Source organism: Mobula hypostoma, chromosome 20 (assembly GCF_963921235.1).
Source record: "Mobula hypostoma chromosome 20, sMobHyp1.1, whole genome shotgun sequence".
NCBI classification, from domain to species: Eukaryota; Metazoa; Chordata; class Chondrichthyes; order Myliobatiformes; family Myliobatidae; genus Mobula; species Mobula hypostoma.
The window spans coordinates 48215166-48235834 of NC_086116.1; the positions used below are offsets into that span (position 1 = coordinate 48215166).

The 20669-nt window shown below is 40.2% G+C and overlaps 1 protein-coding gene across 2 annotated transcripts in view; it reads right to left on the reverse strand.

Annotated features, from left to right (window-relative positions):
* Positions 1-20669, reverse strand: part of LOC134359492 (tyrosine-protein phosphatase non-receptor type 12-like) — a 116906-nt gene that overhangs the window by 57268 nt on the left and 38969 nt on the right. For both annotated transcript variants that reach the window (XM_063072824.1, XM_063072825.1), the window contains exons 2-3: positions 6065-6173; positions 3395-3471 (exon numbers count right to left, since the gene is read on the reverse strand). In XM_063072824.1, the coding sequence (XP_062928894.1) occupies positions 3395-3471; positions 6065-6173 (186 nt within the window). The remainder of the gene's footprint in view (positions 1-3394; positions 3472-6064; positions 6174-20669) is intronic.

Genomic DNA, 20669 nt, shown 5'->3' on the forward strand with positions numbered 1-20669 from the left:
CAGGGAGGGTCCCAGACGATGAGAAAAATCACAAGTATGTCACTGCTGTTTAAGGAGGGAGAGCGGTGAAAGCCAGAAAATTATAGGCCAGTTAGCTTGACCTTGGTGTTTGGTAAGATTTTAGAGTCCATTATTAAGAATGAAAAATTAGAGTGCAAGCATATATGGTAAATAGGGTGAAGTCAGTACAGGTTCGTTAAGGTGAGAGCTTGCCTGATAAATACGCTTTAGTTCCTTGAGAAGGTAGCAAGCAGATTAGACAAAGGAGAGTCAGTGTATGTACTTACTAGGATTTTCAGTATCCCTTTGACGAGGTGCTACACATGTGGCTAATGAACAAGAGCCATCATGTTAGAGATAAGATACTAGCATGGACAGAAGATAGGCTGACTGGCAGAAGGCAGAAAGAGGGAATGAAAGGGAGTCTTTTCAGGATGGCTGCCAGTGACGAGTGGAGTTTTGCAGGGGTCTGTTTTGGGACTGCAACATTTCACTTTGAACTGGATGAAGGAGCTGGTGACATTGTGGTCAAGTTTATAGATGATACCAAGAGGGACGGAGGAACAAATAGCATCACAGAAGCAGGACATCTGTAGAATGACTTGGTCAGGTTACAAAAGTAGGCAAAATGACAGATGGAATACAGTATAGGAAAGCGCATGATTATGCACTTTGGTAGAAGGAATAAGTCTGTGGTCTATTTTCTAAATGGGGAGAACACTGAGAAATCACAAGTGCAAAGGGGCTTAGGATTCCTAGCACAGGATTTCCTAAAGGTTAACTAGTAAATTGAGTTAGCAGTAATTAAGGCAAATACTCTGATAGCATTCATGTCAGAAGAACTAGAATATAAAAGCCAGGATAAGCTACTGAGGCTTCATAAAATCAGACTACATTGGAAATATTGAAAAATTCTGGGCCCTGTATCCAAGGAAAGACATATGGCTATTGAGAAGTAACCAAAGTAGGCCCAGAAGAATAATCCCACATGAAAAGCCTAACATATGAGGAGCATTTGATGTCATTTGTATTGTATTCAATGGAGTTCAGAAGGATAGGAGGGGAATCTTACAGAATACTTTAGGTCTCAAGAGTAGATGTGGAGAGAATATTTCCATAAGCAGGAGAGCCTAAGATCCAATGGCACAGCCTCAGAATAAAAGGCATGTTTCTTTAAAACTGAGATTGAAAGGAACTTCTTCAACCAGAAGCCGGTGAATCTATGGTATTTGTCGCCAGAAGGCTTTGAAGGCTAAATCACTGGGTGTATCTAAATCAGAGACTGATAAACTCTTGATAGGTAAAGGGTTAAAGGATTCCAGGGAGAAGGTAGGAGAATGAAGTTAGAAGTTTGCGAAGAATCAGTATGCTATCTAAAACTCTGACAAACCTCTACAAATGCACAGTGGAGTGTATCCTGACAAATACCCAGGAATGGAAGAGCCTACAAAAAGTGGAGGATACAACCCAGACCATCACAGGTAGAGCCCTCCCCACTATTTAGCACATCTACAAGGAGAGCTGTCACAGGAAAGCAAGATTCCATGTCAAGGACCCCCACCATCCAGGCCATATGCTCTTCTTGCTGCTACCATCAGGAAGGAGGTACATGAGCCTTACGTCCCACACCACCAGGTTCAAGAACAATTATTACCCTTCAACCATCAGGCTCCTGAACCAGTATGGATAACTTCACTTGTGAAATGGCTCCACAATTTATGGACTTGCTCTCAAGGACTCTACAGCTCGTTCTCAGTTATTATTTATTTAATCTTATTATTTGTATCTGCACAGTTTCTCTTCTTTTGCATATTGGTTGTCAGTCTTTGTGTGTGGTTTTAATGGATTTATTTTAATTCTTTGATCTACTGTGAATGCCTGCAAGACCATGAATCTCACAGTAATATATGATGACATACATGTACTTTGATAATACATTACTTTGAGCTTTGAATGGGGCTATACATTTTTTAAAAATCAGCCATGATTCAATGGTGGAGCAGACAATGGATCTTATGGTCTTACTCCCCCAACAGATTTTACCACTATATGGAAGTCCTTTAAAGACAATGTGACTAGCATATGGATTTTTAAAAATAGCAGGGATATGAAAAAATAACAAAAAATTGCTTCTGATTTAAACCTGAAGATAAAATAAGGGAGCGGATATACAATTTTCTAAGTGCTTGATGCAAGGCTAAGACAACCAATGCTTATTAAGAACAAAGTGATATGATGCCACTGGTGCAAAAGGAGGGAACAATTCTGTTAAGGGGAAGCCAGCATGAGGTTTTGGTCCTAAAGGCCAGTAAAATAATATTAAAAATTCTTCTTCAGTGCCGTCATTCCTTGCCTGGTAAACCACAGAAGTCAAATAAAAGTCACAACCTCATTGTTAGTTTGCATCACACTGGAACTACGTTTTTTGTCAGAAAGAAATGCTTCCATTTGCAAACACAGGAAATGAATAAACATGCTTTGAAGACAAAGCACAAATAAATACAGTGGATTTCAGTTAATTGGGGCATGGGTTAAACGGGGCAGCCGCTTGCTTAAGACAACTCTTAAACAAAAGCTAGTTTAGAAAATAGCCAGGATTCCCTTTGTTTATTTGGGGCACTTTGCCACTTAATTTACATTAGTGTCTAATGGCCATTTGACACGCACACAACTGAAGCTGGTTTCTAACTAATGTCAGTCGTGAGCATGTCATTTGGTTGTTAGACAACATACCATGCTTACAGCAGTTTTTAAATAATGTCACTGATAGTTGGGAAGTAATAGGCAGTAAGACAAGTCAGAATTGTTTTGCTCACTGCAGTTTCAAGCATCCAGGCCTGGAGATGACAGAAACAGCCGGGAGTGAAAACGAAACTATTTCACTTCTTCAAAGTTGGGCACTATGAAGAATTAAGGTATCTTGAATGTTACAATGCAAACGAAGATTTGGAGGATGCAACTGTCGAGAGCATTGCTTAAAGGCTGTCCATTATCTGCACTAGGTGCCTGCACTGATGTTTATTCACAGTCAAACAAAAGAACATGACGACATACAATGGATTTAGTTTCTCTGTCGATAAATATTAGGAACTAATACAGCTTTATAGTACTGTAGTAGTTCTGGCAGTATTCTAATTTGTTCTGTGTTTCATTTAAATACATCATTTGTTACTCAGTTAAACAATTGTTTGTCTTGTTTATACCTTTCTAACCGTTTCCATGAAACTTTGGCTAACTGGGTCAGCCACTTAACAGGACCAAATGTACTAGTCACAAATATGTCCCAATTAACTGGAATCCACTATACATTGATTAAAAATCCCTTCAAATTTCACTATCAATCAGACTTCAAAATTTTAACTACTAAATACTATGAAATATAAACAATTATTACCTTAATAAAATTTGCATTAATATAATCTGAATCCTGTTCTGTAAGTTTCAATGCAAGTTTCACCCTGCTATGGTCAACTGTGGTGTGAAGAGGGAAAAGGAAAGACATTTTACAAATGTAAAATACTGCATACCACTTACTGAGAATTTAATACAAATAAGTAGTTCATACAATAGAACTGTGAGGCATTGACAAGAATATAGCAGTGAGATGTCAGAAATTATAGTGACACTAATTTATACTAAAACAGAAATAACTGAAGACTTGGAATACAACCACAAAAGCATTGCAACAATGTGATATTTTTAGCAAGCAGAAACACAGGCTAAAAGTAACTGGGGAAGATTCTAACACTTTAACCAAAAGTACTTTACAAGTACTGTAAAATATTAATCAAATTGAATTATGTTAATACAAAGTAAATTTGCAGTTATATTTACTCTAAGTTATGCCAAGATTTTAGATTAGAAAACAATGGGTCATGGAACCAATTAGCAGTAATTCAATTTTTTAAAAAACTATCACTCTCCTCCAATCCTCACCTAAATGAACACGTACAATTAAATGTTTTTAAGAATAGACAGAAGCCACACCAAGAGTTTGAACAGAATTGCCTTGACCACAAAGTTGATTTCTGGTTTAACAGAATCTAGCTGCAGAGCAAAAATGAGACCAGGTACATGGCAACATCCTGGAAAATATAAGCTAACTCTCTAATCTTCATTGCCATCTCTCAAAGGCAGATATCAAGGATGAAATTTGTTACCATATCAAGCAGGTATTCACACAGTGACCGCTTAGAGCAGGGGTTCCCAATTTTTTTTTTAATGCCATGGACCCCAAGTTGGAATCACTTGGATTTGAGTGATACTTTTGCCTTCTTTCTCATTCGTGCCTCCCCCACTCCTTTTTCTCGTCTCCTCCACACCAACTGCCACTACACCAGCCTTCACTCTCTTCTCTCTGATCCCTGCATCCCCACAAGCTGTTTGCTCACATCCAGGATGAGACCAACCCACATGCACATCTTCCCATCACCAACTCAACTTACCAAGCACCAATCTTCCCATCCTTCAAACCTTCCAGTACCAACAGCAACTCCCCAAGCACCAGTTCTCCACCCATATACAAGTTCAAGGAACACAACCAGGAACTTGGAGTCAGAGTATATAGAGCACAGTAACAGATCCTTTGATCCAACATGCCTATGTTGGACAAGATGCTCATTGAGGTAGGCCTAAATCTCTCGAAGACATTCCTATCCATACAATTGTCTAAATGTCTTATGCATTTTAATTGTACCTGCTTCTACAACTTCCTCTAGCAGCTCAAACAATTTAAACACCAATCTTTGTGTGAAAATGTCAGCCCCTCAGGTCCTCTTGAAATCCTTTCCTCTCACTTCAAACCTATATCCTCTGGTTTTATGCTCCTCTATCTAGGATAAAGACCTTATCGACGTGCATCATGATTTTATATACCACTAAAGTCACCCTCAGCATCTTGCATCCCAGATATGAAAGCATCAGCCTATGCAATCTCTCCTTATAACTCAGGCCCTCCAGTTCCCAGACACAACCTTGGGAATATTTTCTGTACCCTTTGTAGCTTAAGAAATTTTTCCTCTAACTAGGTAACGAGAAATACACGATTGTAGTCTCACCGACATCTTGTACGACCCAGTCAATTAATTGACTGACTGATGAAAGTATACCTGTTGAAAGCCTTCTTCGCTATTTATGTCACTACTTTCATGGAACTCTGAACTTGTACCCCTTGTCTCCGTTCTTCACTCTCCAGGGTTTACCATTTACTATGCAAGTCCTGCTCAGGTTTAACTTTCCAAAATGCAACACTTCACCATTCAGCTGCCCACTGCTCCAGTTGATCTAGATCCTGTTATAATCTTAGATTTTTTTTTCCCCACCATTGACAATACCACTACTTTTGGTTTTCTTCTCAAACTTACTAACAACTGTCATCCAAATCATTAATATAGATGACAAGCATTAATGAACACAGTACTAATACCTGTGGCACACCACTAGTCACAGACCTCCAATCTGAAAAATCAACTGTCTACCATGACCTCAATTCCTTCCACTAAGTAAATTTAGTATCCAATGACTAATGTGCCTTAGATCCCATGTGTTACCCTCCAGACTAGTCTACCACAGCTCCTTGCTTTCTCACCATTTTCTTTCTTCAAACATTTTATCTATTAAATTGGTGAGAGATCAGCAACCAAAAATATTTACTTTTCTTCTCTTCAGACTCTGGCCACCTTGCTGTGCCTTTCCAGTACTTTGAGAATTCTGTTTTCAAACTAAAAAAAAGTCTACCCAAAGATAAATGAGAGAAAATCTGCAAATGCTGGAAATCCAAGCAAGACACAAAAAGTGCTGGAGGAACTCAGCATTGTGTGTGTCTACCTGAAGATTTATCTGGTTCATAAGGAGTCAGCTGATGGGGTTATGGAGAAGGTGGTCAATCAAATAAGGCCAGATACGTCAGTTTAAGATATTGAATGCGATGTAACATGTAATATAGTTAAATGACAATAAACTTGACTTCATTTACAAAATATATCAAAGCACTATTAAAACCAGCACTTTCAAAGCACAAAATGTTAGTCACTCCTAAATTTCAAATGCAAAACTGAAAACTTACATGGCAAGATATCTTTATATCTGTTCTTTTTAACATTTTCTTCCTTTTCTCCAGTAATTGTTGGATAGATCTTTTCAGTTCTATACTTAGTTGACAGTCTTCTGAGACGCTGTTTAATACACAAAATATACACTTTAATGGCTGAACATCCCAACAAATTCTGACAGAAACATGTCCATTAGTAATACATCACACTAAATGTCAACAGAAATTCCCAGAACATGGAACAATTACTCAATTTACACATGGAAAAATAACTATAAATAAATCTTGTTTTCAAATTAGATAGTAGAATTCGGGCTTAACAAGCCTCTCCTGCTACTTCTGTATATATTTTATTGTAATGCCTCAAAAACATGCATTTCTTTTGTAATAGAATTTCTTGCTACCTTTTAAAAGTTCATCTTTTAAATCGGTTAAATCGGGGCAGCTTCTTATTTGTAACAACACTTAAAGAACAAAAACTAATCGAGAAAGTAGCTGGGATGCTCTGGTGCAATATGCTGCTTAACTAGGTTAAGAGACTGTTGCCAAACAGTTTCTAACTAGTATCAGTTGCGTGCACTTACATTGCTGTTAGACCCGACACTATTCTTATAGCAAACAGCTTTTAAATAGCATCAGTTGCGTGTGTTTCTGTTCAAACAGCAATGATTTTTGTCACTGATAGTTGATGAGAAATAAGCAGCAAGACAATTTTGAGCAACACACATCAAAGTTGCTGGTGAACGCAGCAGGCCAAGCAGCATCTATAGGAAGAGGCGCAGTCAACTTCGTCCTGACGAAGGGTCTCGGCCTGAAACGTCGACTGCGCCTCTTCCTATAGATGCTGCTTGGCCTGCTGCGTTCACCAGCAACTTTGATGTGTGTTGCTTGAATTTCCAGCATCTGCAGAATTCCTGTTGTTTGCGTTTAAAAAGACAATTTTGAACTGTTTTTCCTCACTGCAGTTTCAAGCATTGAGGCTTGGAGATGCTAGAAGCAGCCTGGAGTGGAAATGAAACAATTTCACTACTTCAACTACGAAGAATTTGAAGGTAACAACAATCATCTTTAATGTTACAATGAAAATGAACATTTGGAGGATGTCATTGTCAAAAGCATTCTATGAAGGCAGTCCATTTCTGCACTTATTTTGTTCATCTGCAGTCAAAAGAGCACACCAGTGACACTGGATAAATTCCTCTGATAACTGTTAGGAACTAGTAGTTTTATAGTACTGTAGCAGTATTGGTAGTGTTCTGCATTTTATTTAAATACATAATTTGTTACTCAGTTACACAGTAGTGTGTCTCTTTTATACCTTTTTAACTATTTCCATGAAAGTTTAGCTAATTGGGCAGCTGCTTAATTGGACCAAAATATACTGGTCCCGATGTGTCCCAATTAATCAGAATCCACTGTAGTACCAGAATTGTGCAGATTTCCGAGATTATTGAAGCAATTGGTGAACCATGATGCAAAATAAGGCTCATTTGAGATGTGGGCATACTGGCAAGACATTTTAGTGACAATCCTTATTTGCCTTTTAACCACTTCAGAAAACATTTAAAAGCTAATTACAGTGCTATGGAGCAACAATATAACCACGAGAGCACCAGCAAACCTTAAAAGATTTTCGTGACAATGCTGGTTTCTTGGTCATTATGACTAACAAATACATCACAAATAAAATATGCAAGGTTAATTTCTCAAAACGCCTTTATGGGATTTGAATTTGCTTCTCCATACCATTCATCCAGGCTTCTAAATTACATCAAATCTGACCAGTGTATCTTTCTAGAATAGCATAATAATGAAGAAAAAGGACATGCTTGAATAGACTCAATACATACATTATTGCAGTGAACAACAAATCCAGGTGACCATACATCAGTGCACTAACAAATCACAGAAGCCCAAGGAGCTACATCCATCCTTCCAAAGAACCACCTTATTGATTCCCCAGTTTGTTCTTGCTCAGATATCCAAGTGATGTGATAGAACATCTGGGAAATAGCAAAAACTCTTGTTTTTTCTCCTTCCCCACATTACCAACTTTTTACAATAGTACAATTGTGCAAAGCACCAAATTACTGTTAACAGTGACTGTGTACATACATCTATTGATGCTTCTGGACACATCTTCAGTGATGTTCCTGGAATCATTGGGTGTTTCGGGTCTTTCAACATCATACAACCTCCTCCAGGTGACCCAGCCGGGGCTGATCAGACCCCAGCTTGTGTCCAGATGGCTAGCTACTTATGACTCCATGGCTCCCCTCTTTTGAGCCACAGCCATCCTGAGGCCCTCTCTGCCACATCGGTGGTACTGTGGATGGCTCGCCTCTTTCTCTCTCCCTCGATGCCCAAAATGCTGAAGGCTCTAACTAAAGAATGGGCTACGAATCCCCTACAACCAACCTCCACTGGGAGACACCTCGCTCTCCACCCAGCCTGACAATAATTGTCATGGCTTGCAGCTTCCTATCAACCCCTCCCTTCACCGTTGCCTCCAGAATTTGGTTAACATCTTCATCAACCTGCTTCCACAGTGAAGTCATGTTAGCTGCAGGCCATTTGATCCGCATCCTGTTAGACTTCATGTTAGAGGGATTAGTTTGCAACACTTGGAGGTTCCGGGCACTATGGGGTGACTCCGGGCCTGGCCCCTCCTTCGTCTCACCAGGTTGGACACCTGTGTGTTGTGCTGTTCCTGCTCCCGCCAAACACTTCAACTGATGCTGCTGTATACATTTTAAAATGGCACAGCAAAATCTTGAATCCTCAACAGTAGATTAATGCTCCTCCCCACCCCATTGCCAAGGTCATAAACAATGGCCCAAGTTTTCACTCCATCAGGTCAATTCCAAAACTAATATCATTCAAGCACTTGTTAGGAAGTATTCAAATTAGAATTGCACACCACAACAATGGGCCCTTTCGGCTCACCTTTTCCATGCTGGTCATGATGCTCATCTGTACTTACTCCATTTGCCTGCAATAGGCCCATATCCCTCTTAACTTTTCCTATTCACCATCTCTCTAAATACCTTTTAGGAATTGTAATTTTATTTACCTCTACCACCTCCTCTGGCAAATCGTTCGAGATATCCACCACCCTCTGAATGATAAATTTCCTCCTCAGATCTTTTAAAAATTTCCCCTTCCTACAATGTAGTGACCAGAATTGTACACAATACACCAAGCGCTGTCTAACCAATGCTTTGAAATCTGCAACAAAGCATGCAAGCTTTATTCTCAATGCCTCAGCCTACAAAGCCAAGCATATTAAAGGCCTTCTCAACTACCCCAGTCGCCACTTCGAGGGAGCTATGGACACACCAAATGGTCAGTCTACACATCACTCTTAAGGTCCCTACAATTTACTAGACCTACAAGAATTTTCTTATATCTGTCTGGATTAAATTTGTCGCCAATCTGCCAATTTTCTAGGTGATCTATGTCCTGCTTTATCCTTAGGCAACCTATTTCGCTGTCTATTACATGTTGTCTGTAGTCTAATTAATCAGATCACCTACATTCTCATCTAAGTCAAAACAGAAGGTCCCATTGACTCCTGTGGTACAATTGTTACAAACAGAATCAGAAAAAGACACTCATCCAACAGCAATTTTCTTAGTTACTTCCTCAAACTCCGTAGCTTTCCAAATGAACATTAAATTCTGTCCCTCTGAACCTTCTGCCACAATTTTACTATCACCGATGCAAGGCTGACTAGCTTATAGTTTCAAAGCTTGTCCCCAAATCCTTCTTGGAGCAAGGGGAGTACATCAATAGCTAATGTGGAAATTTTACCCAATGGGATGGGTAAGAGACCCACGACAAACTGAATTATAAAAGGAGGTGTTACTCTTAGAATGCTTCAGGATTCAGATTAGATAGTTACAATTTCACTCCAAGCACTCTGGCTGGATAATCTGTGGATCTAAACCTCTGCAAGAATTACACCCTTGACACGATTCTCAAGGGACATGCAAACCTACAAGACAATTTACTGCTCAATTGCACAGTGTAAAAGTTGCTACTGCAGCATCTGATACTCTTATGTATACAGACATGGAATGTGGGCACTCAGCCAAAGGAATGATAAATAACAAGTCAACAGCTCTCTGGAAGCACACCAGGCAATCTAGCGCATCATGCTGAAATCCTGTTTAGTTGACTCACATATATTAGGAAATACATTTACGGTTTCGTGTTGCAAAGCCAATGCATGAACGAATCTAGAAAATGAAGGAAGCAGCTGGAGTGAGGACATATGCACAAATATAGCATAGACAGCACAAGGGTCAAGCTTCCTCTTGGACCAAGCAAATTTAACACTTCCTCACACCTAATGAATACTTAATGAAGATCAATTTTACTTTGTAAGAAAGTACAGGATCATAATCTATCCACAAGGACTATTACAAAACTGTATTAAATTCCAGTTTCTCAAAAATCATACAAGACAAATCTCCGCAACGAAAGCAAATGTTACCCACTTTTAAATCTTACTAATGTATGATACAATAACTGGACCTGCAATGCAAACTGAATCTTAATCAACTTAAGCAACAGTTAAAATAAAGCGGGCAGAATCCCAAAATTATTCTGTATCACACAAAAAAAATGGTTAAACTAGCAGCTTGGCAAAATCAAATTCAATTTATTTCCTTGCTTGGAAGGCAATTAACATTAACAAAACTGGAGCAAATAGCCCAAAGAACCTTGCAGAATAAAATTTCTAGTAAGAATGTAAATATTTTTCAATTAATTTACTGCCCATTCTATATCAAAAGTCCCAGGAGCCAGTTTTTTTTTAAAAAAAGAAAAACATAGAAGGCTCATGTCCAGCAGTCAATTAAAGTCACACAACTGCGTTCAGCTTTGCAAGTGCAGTAATTATGAAAACACCATGAGATAAACACCAGGATTAGACATAACTGACTGCTCCTCACCACAAATGTAGATAATTAACACAATTCAGTCCACGGCTACTTGATCATTCAAGTGGGAATAATAGTTCACTCCATGTTGCAATTAACACAATAAAAATTATACTTAAATATGAAAACACACAAAATGCTGGAGGAACTCACTAAGTCAGGCAACATCTACGGATTCCATTGGATCAACCACACAAGTGTTTTTTTAAAATACTAATTCATTAGAAAACCATTTTTTTCATTTCTGCAAACTGTTCATTAAATTGAAAGATTCATTGCCCAAACATTTTTGAATGTAGTTCTTACACAATAATCAATACTGATAAAATTGCCACTTTAGGTGAAATTGAACTTCACAAAATCCAGCTATTCCAAAGGCAACAGTTGCCACATGATCTTTAAATACTGGAGAGTGTCACATAGGAAAACACTACAAGCACAATGGCAGACATTAATTTGCTTGTATCAGTACTGAAGTTTGTAATGATGGGTGCATCAAGATAAACTCAAAATTATTATATGATTAGGGTCATTTTGGTGATCCTATAATAAAACAAGCTAGAGAAGTTTCAAAAGTTCTTTCATTTTAATTTATGGTAGCTTTCAACCAATCTTAGTTTATCCCAGAACATCCCCAACCACAGCATTTCAAATCCATCACCTTTTAAATTTTTGACTCTGATGACAATATTGAATGTCCTTAACACACGAACTTTCATCAGTTTCAACATATATCCAAATGCCCTATCAACCAGTTATTCACTTTGTTTGTAAAAAGTTATTTCCCTCTTCAATGCTTTATTTCAGTGTATATATCTTTTTAAAAAGATGTCCAATGTAATAACTATTGCCAATGAACCATCCTGCCTCTGATAATGCTAATTTTAGACCAAATGCTATCTCACTGATTCTAAGGAGAATCAATGCAGGAGATTTACTTTTTTGTCAGACTCTTACCTTTAGTCATCTTAATAACATGCCTTCCATTGCCAGTGATTAAATTTAATCCTAACTTGGCTCCATGTGTGAGCAAAAATTCTCTAATCTAACTGATGAAGATCCACACTCCATCTTGACCTATTCATTCATGCCACCAACTCTGAGATGAAACAGGGGCAAGATTAAAGCAAGTTTCCACTCCAGATCTGTGGAGGACTGTGGCAAATAAACAGTGAGATGAACTGCAAGCATCATTCTTCCACCACTAACCTCAAACCATCAAGTTTACTCTGGTCAAGAAAATCTAGTTTGCATAATATAAATGATTTAAAGTTACCCTGAAAATAACTTATCACTTACCATTCAGCTGTGGCAGCGTGTTTGTGTCCTTGAGCAAGGCACTTAACCACACATTGCTCTAGTGTCTGTGCGAGGAGTGGCGACCCACACAGACTTCCAATCTGTGCCTTGTGAGGCATGAAAATGCCCGACACAGGCCTCTCACGGTCTGAGTTGACGTTCCCTCCTCCTCCCCTCCTTCCCTCCCTCCCTCCCCTACTATTCAAACAGCTAAAATAATTTCATCTCTCACAAGCCATCAAAGGTGGTAGCTAGCCTTTGTATTCTTTTCATTTTCTAGTTTTTATATGTAATAAATAATAAATCCAGTATTTAAAGCATCAGTGTACTCTGCCTCAAATAGCCTATTGCTTTGATGTGGCCAAAACCCGCATGCCCTCCCTCTTGCTAACTCCTAAACTACAGCTTCCACTTGAACTACACTCCCATTGGTTGATTTTGAGACTCAAATTCCCCGTAGACCTTGTTAACTTACAAACCATATATTTTAGTTTTAATATCAATCTGTAAAAAGTATTAGGCAATTCTTCTCCTCAGTAAAAACTGACACAGCAGTCTGTTGAGAACAATTGCTGTGGGTGTGGGGGAAGTTTCCAGAGTAACTGGGTTTGAAGGCAGGGAAAGGGGGTTTCTGTTCAAATCAAAAGGTGACTGCTGTCTACCTTAAGCTGCAACAAATTTTTAAACCCAAAATTCAAATAGCAATTCTTGAGCTCCAGATGAGCAATATAATAAGTGGAGAAATTAATAACGCACAATCAGCCCAAAAGTAAACTAGTTGGGGATCAAATACAGATATTAAAGTTCCTTTCCTCTGTAACCTTACTGGACTATTCTCCTTTTCCTTGGGGACCAAAACCACAAAATAATTAGCCCAATCTTGAGCCAGGAAAAACGGTGAAATTATTATTATTCATCGTACTAAATCAGCCACAGCAAACACACCAATCAGACTGCCTTCTCCTCCATAGGATGTGCTGTCCTTGAACTTGAATTGAAATAAAATAATTGCAACAACATGAAGCTTAGCTATTTACCAGCTCCATAGCAGAAGCGTATGAAAATATTTAAGGGTGGTAAATCTAGACCAGGTTTATCCTCAGTGGTGTTTGCTTATTAACGCTAAACAATCACCAAAATCTGCATTTTACAAGTGTGAAACTCATTCCCTTAGAAAACTAGTATGGCATGGTTTTAAAATAAATTTAATGTCTTTCTTTATGGTTCTCTTAATGTTATATTGGATTCTGTTTTGGTATATAAATTTACATTTCCAGTGATATACTTTCTGGGTTAGATACTGCATAAACCAGTGCAGAATCTTTAGCCTGATTCATTGAAGAGCCTTGCTTCTTCAGTCTTTTCTCCAGATCACAAGCAAAGCGGGATTCGAGTAAATCTGCATTTCACAGCCTGTGAAAACTTGATAGATAGCTGTCAGTAAGGTACACAACCCCTACCCCTTCATAGTCAACTTGGATACCTGTATCTTTAATCTGCAGTTTGAAACTTGTATCCTGCACCCACAATTATCGGATGTCTAAGCAAGAAAGGATCTACTGCTTAAGCAGCTTGCCCAGCTCTTCCTAAATACAAGAGATCCTGCAGATGCAAAAAATTCAGAAAAACATATAAAATGCGCAGGAACTCAGCAGGTCAGGCAGCATCTACAGAAATGGATAAACAGTTGACACTTTCGGCTGGGACCTTTCATCAGGACTTCCTATCGAGTACATATGGCTGGATTCCAAAGCACAAGAGGTGCTATGTTATTTTGAGAATTAATCGACAGACAGGAAATGGGAATGAATGGAAGCAACATCCACAAAATGCTGGTGGAACGCAGCAGGCCAGGCAGCATCTATAGGAAGTAGTACAGTCAACATTTCTGGCCGAGACCCTTCGTCAGGACTAACTGAAGGAAGAGCTAGTAAGAGATTTGAAAGTGGGAGGGGGAGGCGGAGATCCGAAATGATAGGAGAAGACAGAAGGGGGAAGGATGAAGCCAAGAGCTGGAAAGTTGATTGGCAAAAGGGATACCAGGCTGGAGAAGGGAGGATCATGGGATAGGAGGCCTAGGGAGAAAGAAAGGGGGAGGGGAGTACTAGAGGAAGATGGAGAGCAAGCAAGGAGTTATTGTGAGAGGGATGGGAAAATAATAAATAAGGGATGGGGTAAGAAGGGAAGGAGGGGCATTAACGGAAGTTAGAGAAGTCAGCGTTCATGCCATCAGGTTGGAGGCTACCCAGATGGAATATAAGGTGTTGTTCCTCCAACCTGAGTGTGGCTTCATCCTGACAGTAGAGAAGGCCATGGATAGACATATCAGAATGGGAATGGGATGTGGAATTAAAATGTGCGGCCACTGGGAGATCCTGCTTTCTCTGGATGCCTCTTTTTCCTGGTGCTAGAGACACATGGTGTGAGCAGAATTATCTGCAGCTTAATGTGAAAAAGACTAAGGAGCTGGTGGTAGACCTGAGGAGACCTAAGGTACCGGTGACCCCTGTTTCCATCCAGGGGGTCAGTGTGGACATGGTGGAGGATTACAAATACCTGGGGATACGAATTGACAATAAACTGGACTGGTCAAAGAACACTGAGGCTGTCTGCAAGAAGGGTCAGAGCCGTCTTTATTTCCTGAGGAGACTGAGGTCCTTTAACATCTGTTGGACAATGCTGAGGATTTTCTACGAGTCTGTGGTGGCCAGTGCTATCATGTTTGCTGTTGTGTGCTGGGGCAGCAGGCTGAGGGTAGCAGACACCAACAGAATCAACAAACTCATCCGTGATGTTGTGGGGATGGAACTGGACTCTCTCACGGTGGTGTCTGAAAAGAGGATGCTGTCCAAGTTGCATGCCATCTTGGACAATGTCTCCCATCCACTACATAATGTACTGGTGGGGCACAGGAGTACATTCAGCCAGAGACTCATTCCACCGAGATGCAACACAGAGCGTCATAGGAAGTCATTCCTGCCTGTGGCCATCAAACTTTACAACTCCTCCATTGGAGGGTCAGACACCGTGAGCCAATAGGCTGGTCCTGGACTTATTTCCTGGCATAATTTACATATTACTATTTAACTATTTATGGTTTTATTACTATTATTTATGGTGCAACTGTAACGAAAACCAATTTCCCCCTGGACTATGACGAGCGGGGTGTCAATGGGATCTGGAAAAGACAACTAAATGTGCATCTACGTGTATGCAAGCAGCTAAAGATAGTAGGGACAACAGGGAATGGGAACTGAGACCCAGGACTACTTCAATATAATTGAGAGAAACTGACTGAGTGAAAAAATGTATACCTCAAAGCTCTAAAAATTGAAAGAATGTCAGTGGATAGCCCTGCATTTATAACCTTAAGCTGTAATAGCACAGGTTCCCAACCTAGGATCCACAGACCCCTCAAATTAAAGGCAAGGCTCTGTGGCATAAAAAGTGGTTGGGAACCCCTGCTGTATAGTGATGGATTGCCAAACAGAAGGCTCAAGGCACTGTAGGCAAGCATTTAAAGAGAGTAGGTAATTCAGTATCATTTGCACTAGATGGTAACCGCAGCCGCAAAATTAAATGGGGCTTACTTCTGGGGAGGGCAACGATGGTAAATTTACATCAAATACTGAAGAGCAGAGACATAACATTGTCTACAAAGACCCATATAATCAAGTCTATGGTATTTCCAATCGTGATGTATGGCTGTGAGAGCTAGACTATTAGTAACGCTGAATACAAAAGAATCGACATCTTTGAACTTGGATGCTGGAGTTCGTTGGACGGCAAGAAGATCCAACAAGTCAATACTTCAAGAAATACAGCCAGACTGCTTACTAGGAGGCTTAATTAGGAGACAAATGCTCAAATATTTTGGCCACATCATGAGAAGACAGGATTCCTTGGAGAAGGCTCTCATGTTAGGTAAAACTAAAGGTAAAAGGAGGAGAAGACGATAGAGACCACGATGGATAGATAATATTACTCAGACAATGCGCATGACCTTGGCGGATCTTAGAGAGGCAGTTTCCAACAAAAAGGCTTGATGTGCAGGAGTCCGTGAGGTCACGAAGAGTCAAACTCAATTTCATGACTGAACAACAGGTAATTCAGAAACAAACTGCATTTAGTCTTCCTTGAAAGAGGATGAGTACGTGAACAAAGGTGTCTTGCTGCAACTGCACAGGCATTGCTGAGATTCCACCTTATTTTGTGCACAGATTGGGTCTCCTGTTCTGATGAGAACAAAGGTTTATCAGACAGATTCCTGGACTACAGGACTGACAAGAATCTGGGTCACTTGGAGTTCTATTCATTAGAGTTTAAAGCCAATAGTTCTGTTAAAACTTCAGTCATACAAGTACAGTGAGTACACTTCTAACGGTCAGAAACCCAAAGGGCCTGTCCCTTTTCCTGTTTTATATGTTTGATGCTCACGCACAAGCTGAAGGTGATTTCAAAATTACATGACTACTGTTTGAATCCTCAGATCTATTTTTAAAGCATTTACAGCACACAAGTGCTAAACAGTAATTGGACATTAACCACAACTGCCCATTTAAATTATGTCAAAAAACTGACTGCAAAGTCAATCAGTGGAATTTTCCCAACATTAGAATCTCTTCTAGGAAAGGCATGACCTGTACAAAGAGAACAGGTTACACCTGAGCCCAAGGAGGACCAATACCCTTGCATGCAGGTTTGCTGGATCTGTTGGAGAGGGTTTGAACTGACTTAGCAGAGTATGGGAAACAAAGAGATAGGGCTGAGTATGGCGCAGTTGGTACACAACTACAAAGGTTTGTAGATGCAGTGTGTAGTGTAGTTTGAAAAGGGTGACAAATACAGGACTGAAGGCGTTATATTTAAATACATGCAGTATACAGGATAAGGTAGATAATCTTGTAGCAGAGAGGTAGGCAGGTATGATGTTGTGGGTGTTGATGAATCATGGCTGAAAAAGATCAAAGTTGGGTGTTTAACATCAAAGGATAAACGCTGTATTGAAAGGACAGGAAGGTATGCAAAGGGGGTAGGGTGACTGTGTTGGTTAAAAGAAAATGAAATAAAATCCTGAGGATGAGCCTGTAGAATCAGCGATGTCAAATCCTTGTGGCTAGAGTTAATAAACTCCAAGGACAAAAAGCCCCTGATGGGAGTTATGTACAGGCCTCCGAACAGCAGCCAGGATGTGGGTGACAAATTACAATGGGAAACAGAAAAAGGATACAAAAAGGACAATTTTACAATAATCATAGGAGATTTCAATATGCAGGTAGATTGGAATCAGGTTGGTGCTGGATCTCAAGAGAAGGAATTTGTAGAATGCCTACGAGATGACTTTTTCGAGCAACATGTGGTTGAGCCCACTAGGGGAACGGCAATACTGGATTGGGTGTTCTGTAATGACCTATATTTGATTAAGGAGCTTAAGATAAAGGAACACTTAGGAGTCGGTGATCATGATACGATAGACTTCACCCTGCAGTTTGAGAAGCTAGAATTGTATGCATCAGTATCACCTTCTCCTTTACAAACTCCAGGGTGAAGTCTATCATATTATGATCACTGCCTCCTAAGGGTTCCTTAGGAGTAAAAGGGAACTGTGGAGGCATGGGAGAGGAGCTGGCCTAAGGTTGATTGGAACGGGACACGAGCAAGGACAACAGCAGAACAATTCAGAAGGTGTAGGAAAGACGCATGCCAAAGATGAAGCATTCCAAAGGCAGGATGAAGCAATCGTGGCTGACAAGGGAAGTCAAAGACAACAAAGCAAAAGAGAGGGCATAGTAGAGCAAAAATTAGTGGAAAGTTAAGAGATTGGAAAGCTTTTAAAAACTAAAAGGCTGCAACTAGTAATAAAAAGCGAAAAGATGAGATATGAAGGCAAGCTAGCCAAAAATATCAAAGAGGATACAAAAAGTTTCTTAGATATATAAAGAGTAAAAGAAAGATGACAGAGAATATTGGACTCCTGAAAAATGGCGCTGGAGTGCTTAGTGGCGGTGCTGATGCTTGCTATTCCCCCCCCCCCCGGCTTGCCAGGGGGTGGGGGGGGGGGATTGTTGCTTGCTGCCGCTTACGGGTGGGAGGGGAGAACTGGGGACTTGGCGGTTCTAACATTTAACTGTCGTTCATTCTTTGGGGCACTCCTGCGTTCTTTGATGGTTGCGAAGGAAAAGCATTTCAGGATGTATATTGTATAGATTTCTCTTGACATTGAATTGTACCTTTGAACCTTTTAAGAGGTAGTAATGCAGGACAAAGAAATGGCGGTCAAACCTAGTAGTATTTCATGTTTGTCTTCTCTGTCAAAGACACTAGCAGAATGCCAGAAATGTGAGTGTATCACACTGGAGTACCTTTGCTATTACCAAATCACCCAAGCTAAATGAACTACAACCAAGGGTTCTGAAAAACGTAACTGAAGAGGTTGTGAAGATATTAGTAGTGATCTTTCAAGAACCACTAGATTCTGGAATGGTTCCAAGGGAATGGAAAATTGCAAATGTCACTCCACTCTAAGAAGAGAGAGGGGCAGAAGAAAGGAAATTACAGACCAGTAAGCCTGATTTCAGTGAATGGAAAGATGTTGAAGTCTATTATTAAGGATGAGTTTGAGGTACTTGAAGGCACATGACAAAATAGGCCAAAGTCAGCATGGTTTCCTTCAGGGGAAATCTTGCCTGAAAAATTTGTTGGAATTCTTTGAGGAAATAACATGCAGGACAGACAATGGATGTTGTTTACTTGGATTTTCAGAAGGCCTCTGACAAAGTGCTACATATTAGGCTGCTGAACAAGATGAGCCCATGGTATTACAGGAAAGATGGACAGAAGGATGTCTGACTGGTAGGAGGTAAAGATGAATATAGGGTCCCTTTTCCAGTGACCAGTGGTGTGCTGCAGGGGTTGGTGTTGGGACTGCTTCTTTCCACGTTGTATGTCAATGATTCGTATAAATGAATTGGTGGCTTTATGGCCAAAATGTGGACAATTCAAAGATAGGTGGAGGGACAGATAGCTTTGAGAAAGCAGGGTGTCTGCAGAAGGACTTGGATAGATCGGAAGAATGGGCAAAGACATAGTAGATGGAATATAGTGTAGGGAATCATGCACTTTGGTAGAAGAAATAAAAGTGTGTACTATTTTCTAAATATAGAGAAATTTTTTTTAAAATCAAAGGTTAACTTGCAGGTCGAGTCAGTGGTAAGGAATGGAAATGTAATGTTAGCATTCATTTTGAGAGGTTTAGAATACAAAAGCAAGGATGTTTTGCTGAGGCTTTACAAGGCATTGGTCAGACCACATGGAGTACTGCGAGCAGTTTTGGGCCCCTTATCTGAGGAGAGGTGTGCTGCCATTGGAGTGGGTCCAGAGGAGGTTCATGAGAATGATCCCAGGAATGAAAGGGTTAGCACATGAGCAGCATTCAATGGCTCTAGGCCTAAACTCCCCAGAATTTAGAAGAATGGGGGTGGGGGGTATTTCATTGAAACCTATCGAATACTGAAAGGTCTAGATAGAGTGGATGTGGACAGGACATTTCTTACAGTGGGGAATTCTAGGACCAGAGGGCACAGCATCAGAATAGAGGGACACCCATTTAAAACAGAGATTGGGAAAAATTGCTTTTAGCCAGAGGGTGGTGAATCTGTGCAATTCTTTACCACAGACAGTTGTACAAACCAAGTCACTGGATATATTTAAGGTGGAGATTGACAGCTTCTTGATTACTCAGGGTGTCAAAGATTACAGAGAGAAGGCATGAGATTGGGGTTAAGAGGGATAATAAATCAGCCTTGATAGAATGGCGGAGGAGATTCGATTGTCTTAATGGCCTAATTCTGCTCCTATAGTTTATGATCTAAACATTAGATTAGATTATGAGGACACTCAGTCCTCGTTTATTGTCATTTAGAAATGCATGCATTAAAAAAATGATACAATGTTCCTCCAGAATGATATCACAAGAAACATAAGACAAACCAAGACTAAAACTGACACAACCACATAATTATAACATATAGTTACAACAGTGCAAAGCAATACCGTAATTTGATAAAGAGCAGACCATGGGCACGGTAAAAAAGTCTCTAAGTTCTGATAGCCTCATCTCACGCAGACGGTAGAAGGGAGAAACTCTCCCTGCCTTGAACCTCCAAGCGCCACAAACTTGCTGATGCAGCACCATTGGAAGCACCTGACCACAGCGGACTCCGAGTCCGTCTGAAAACTTCGAGCCTCCAACCAGCCCTCCGACACCCAGCGCTTCGACCCCACCCCGGCCGCCGAGCAACAAGCAAAGCCGAGGACTCAGGGCCTTCCCCTGCGGAGATTCTGGATCACACAGTAGCAGCAGCAGCGGCGAAGCA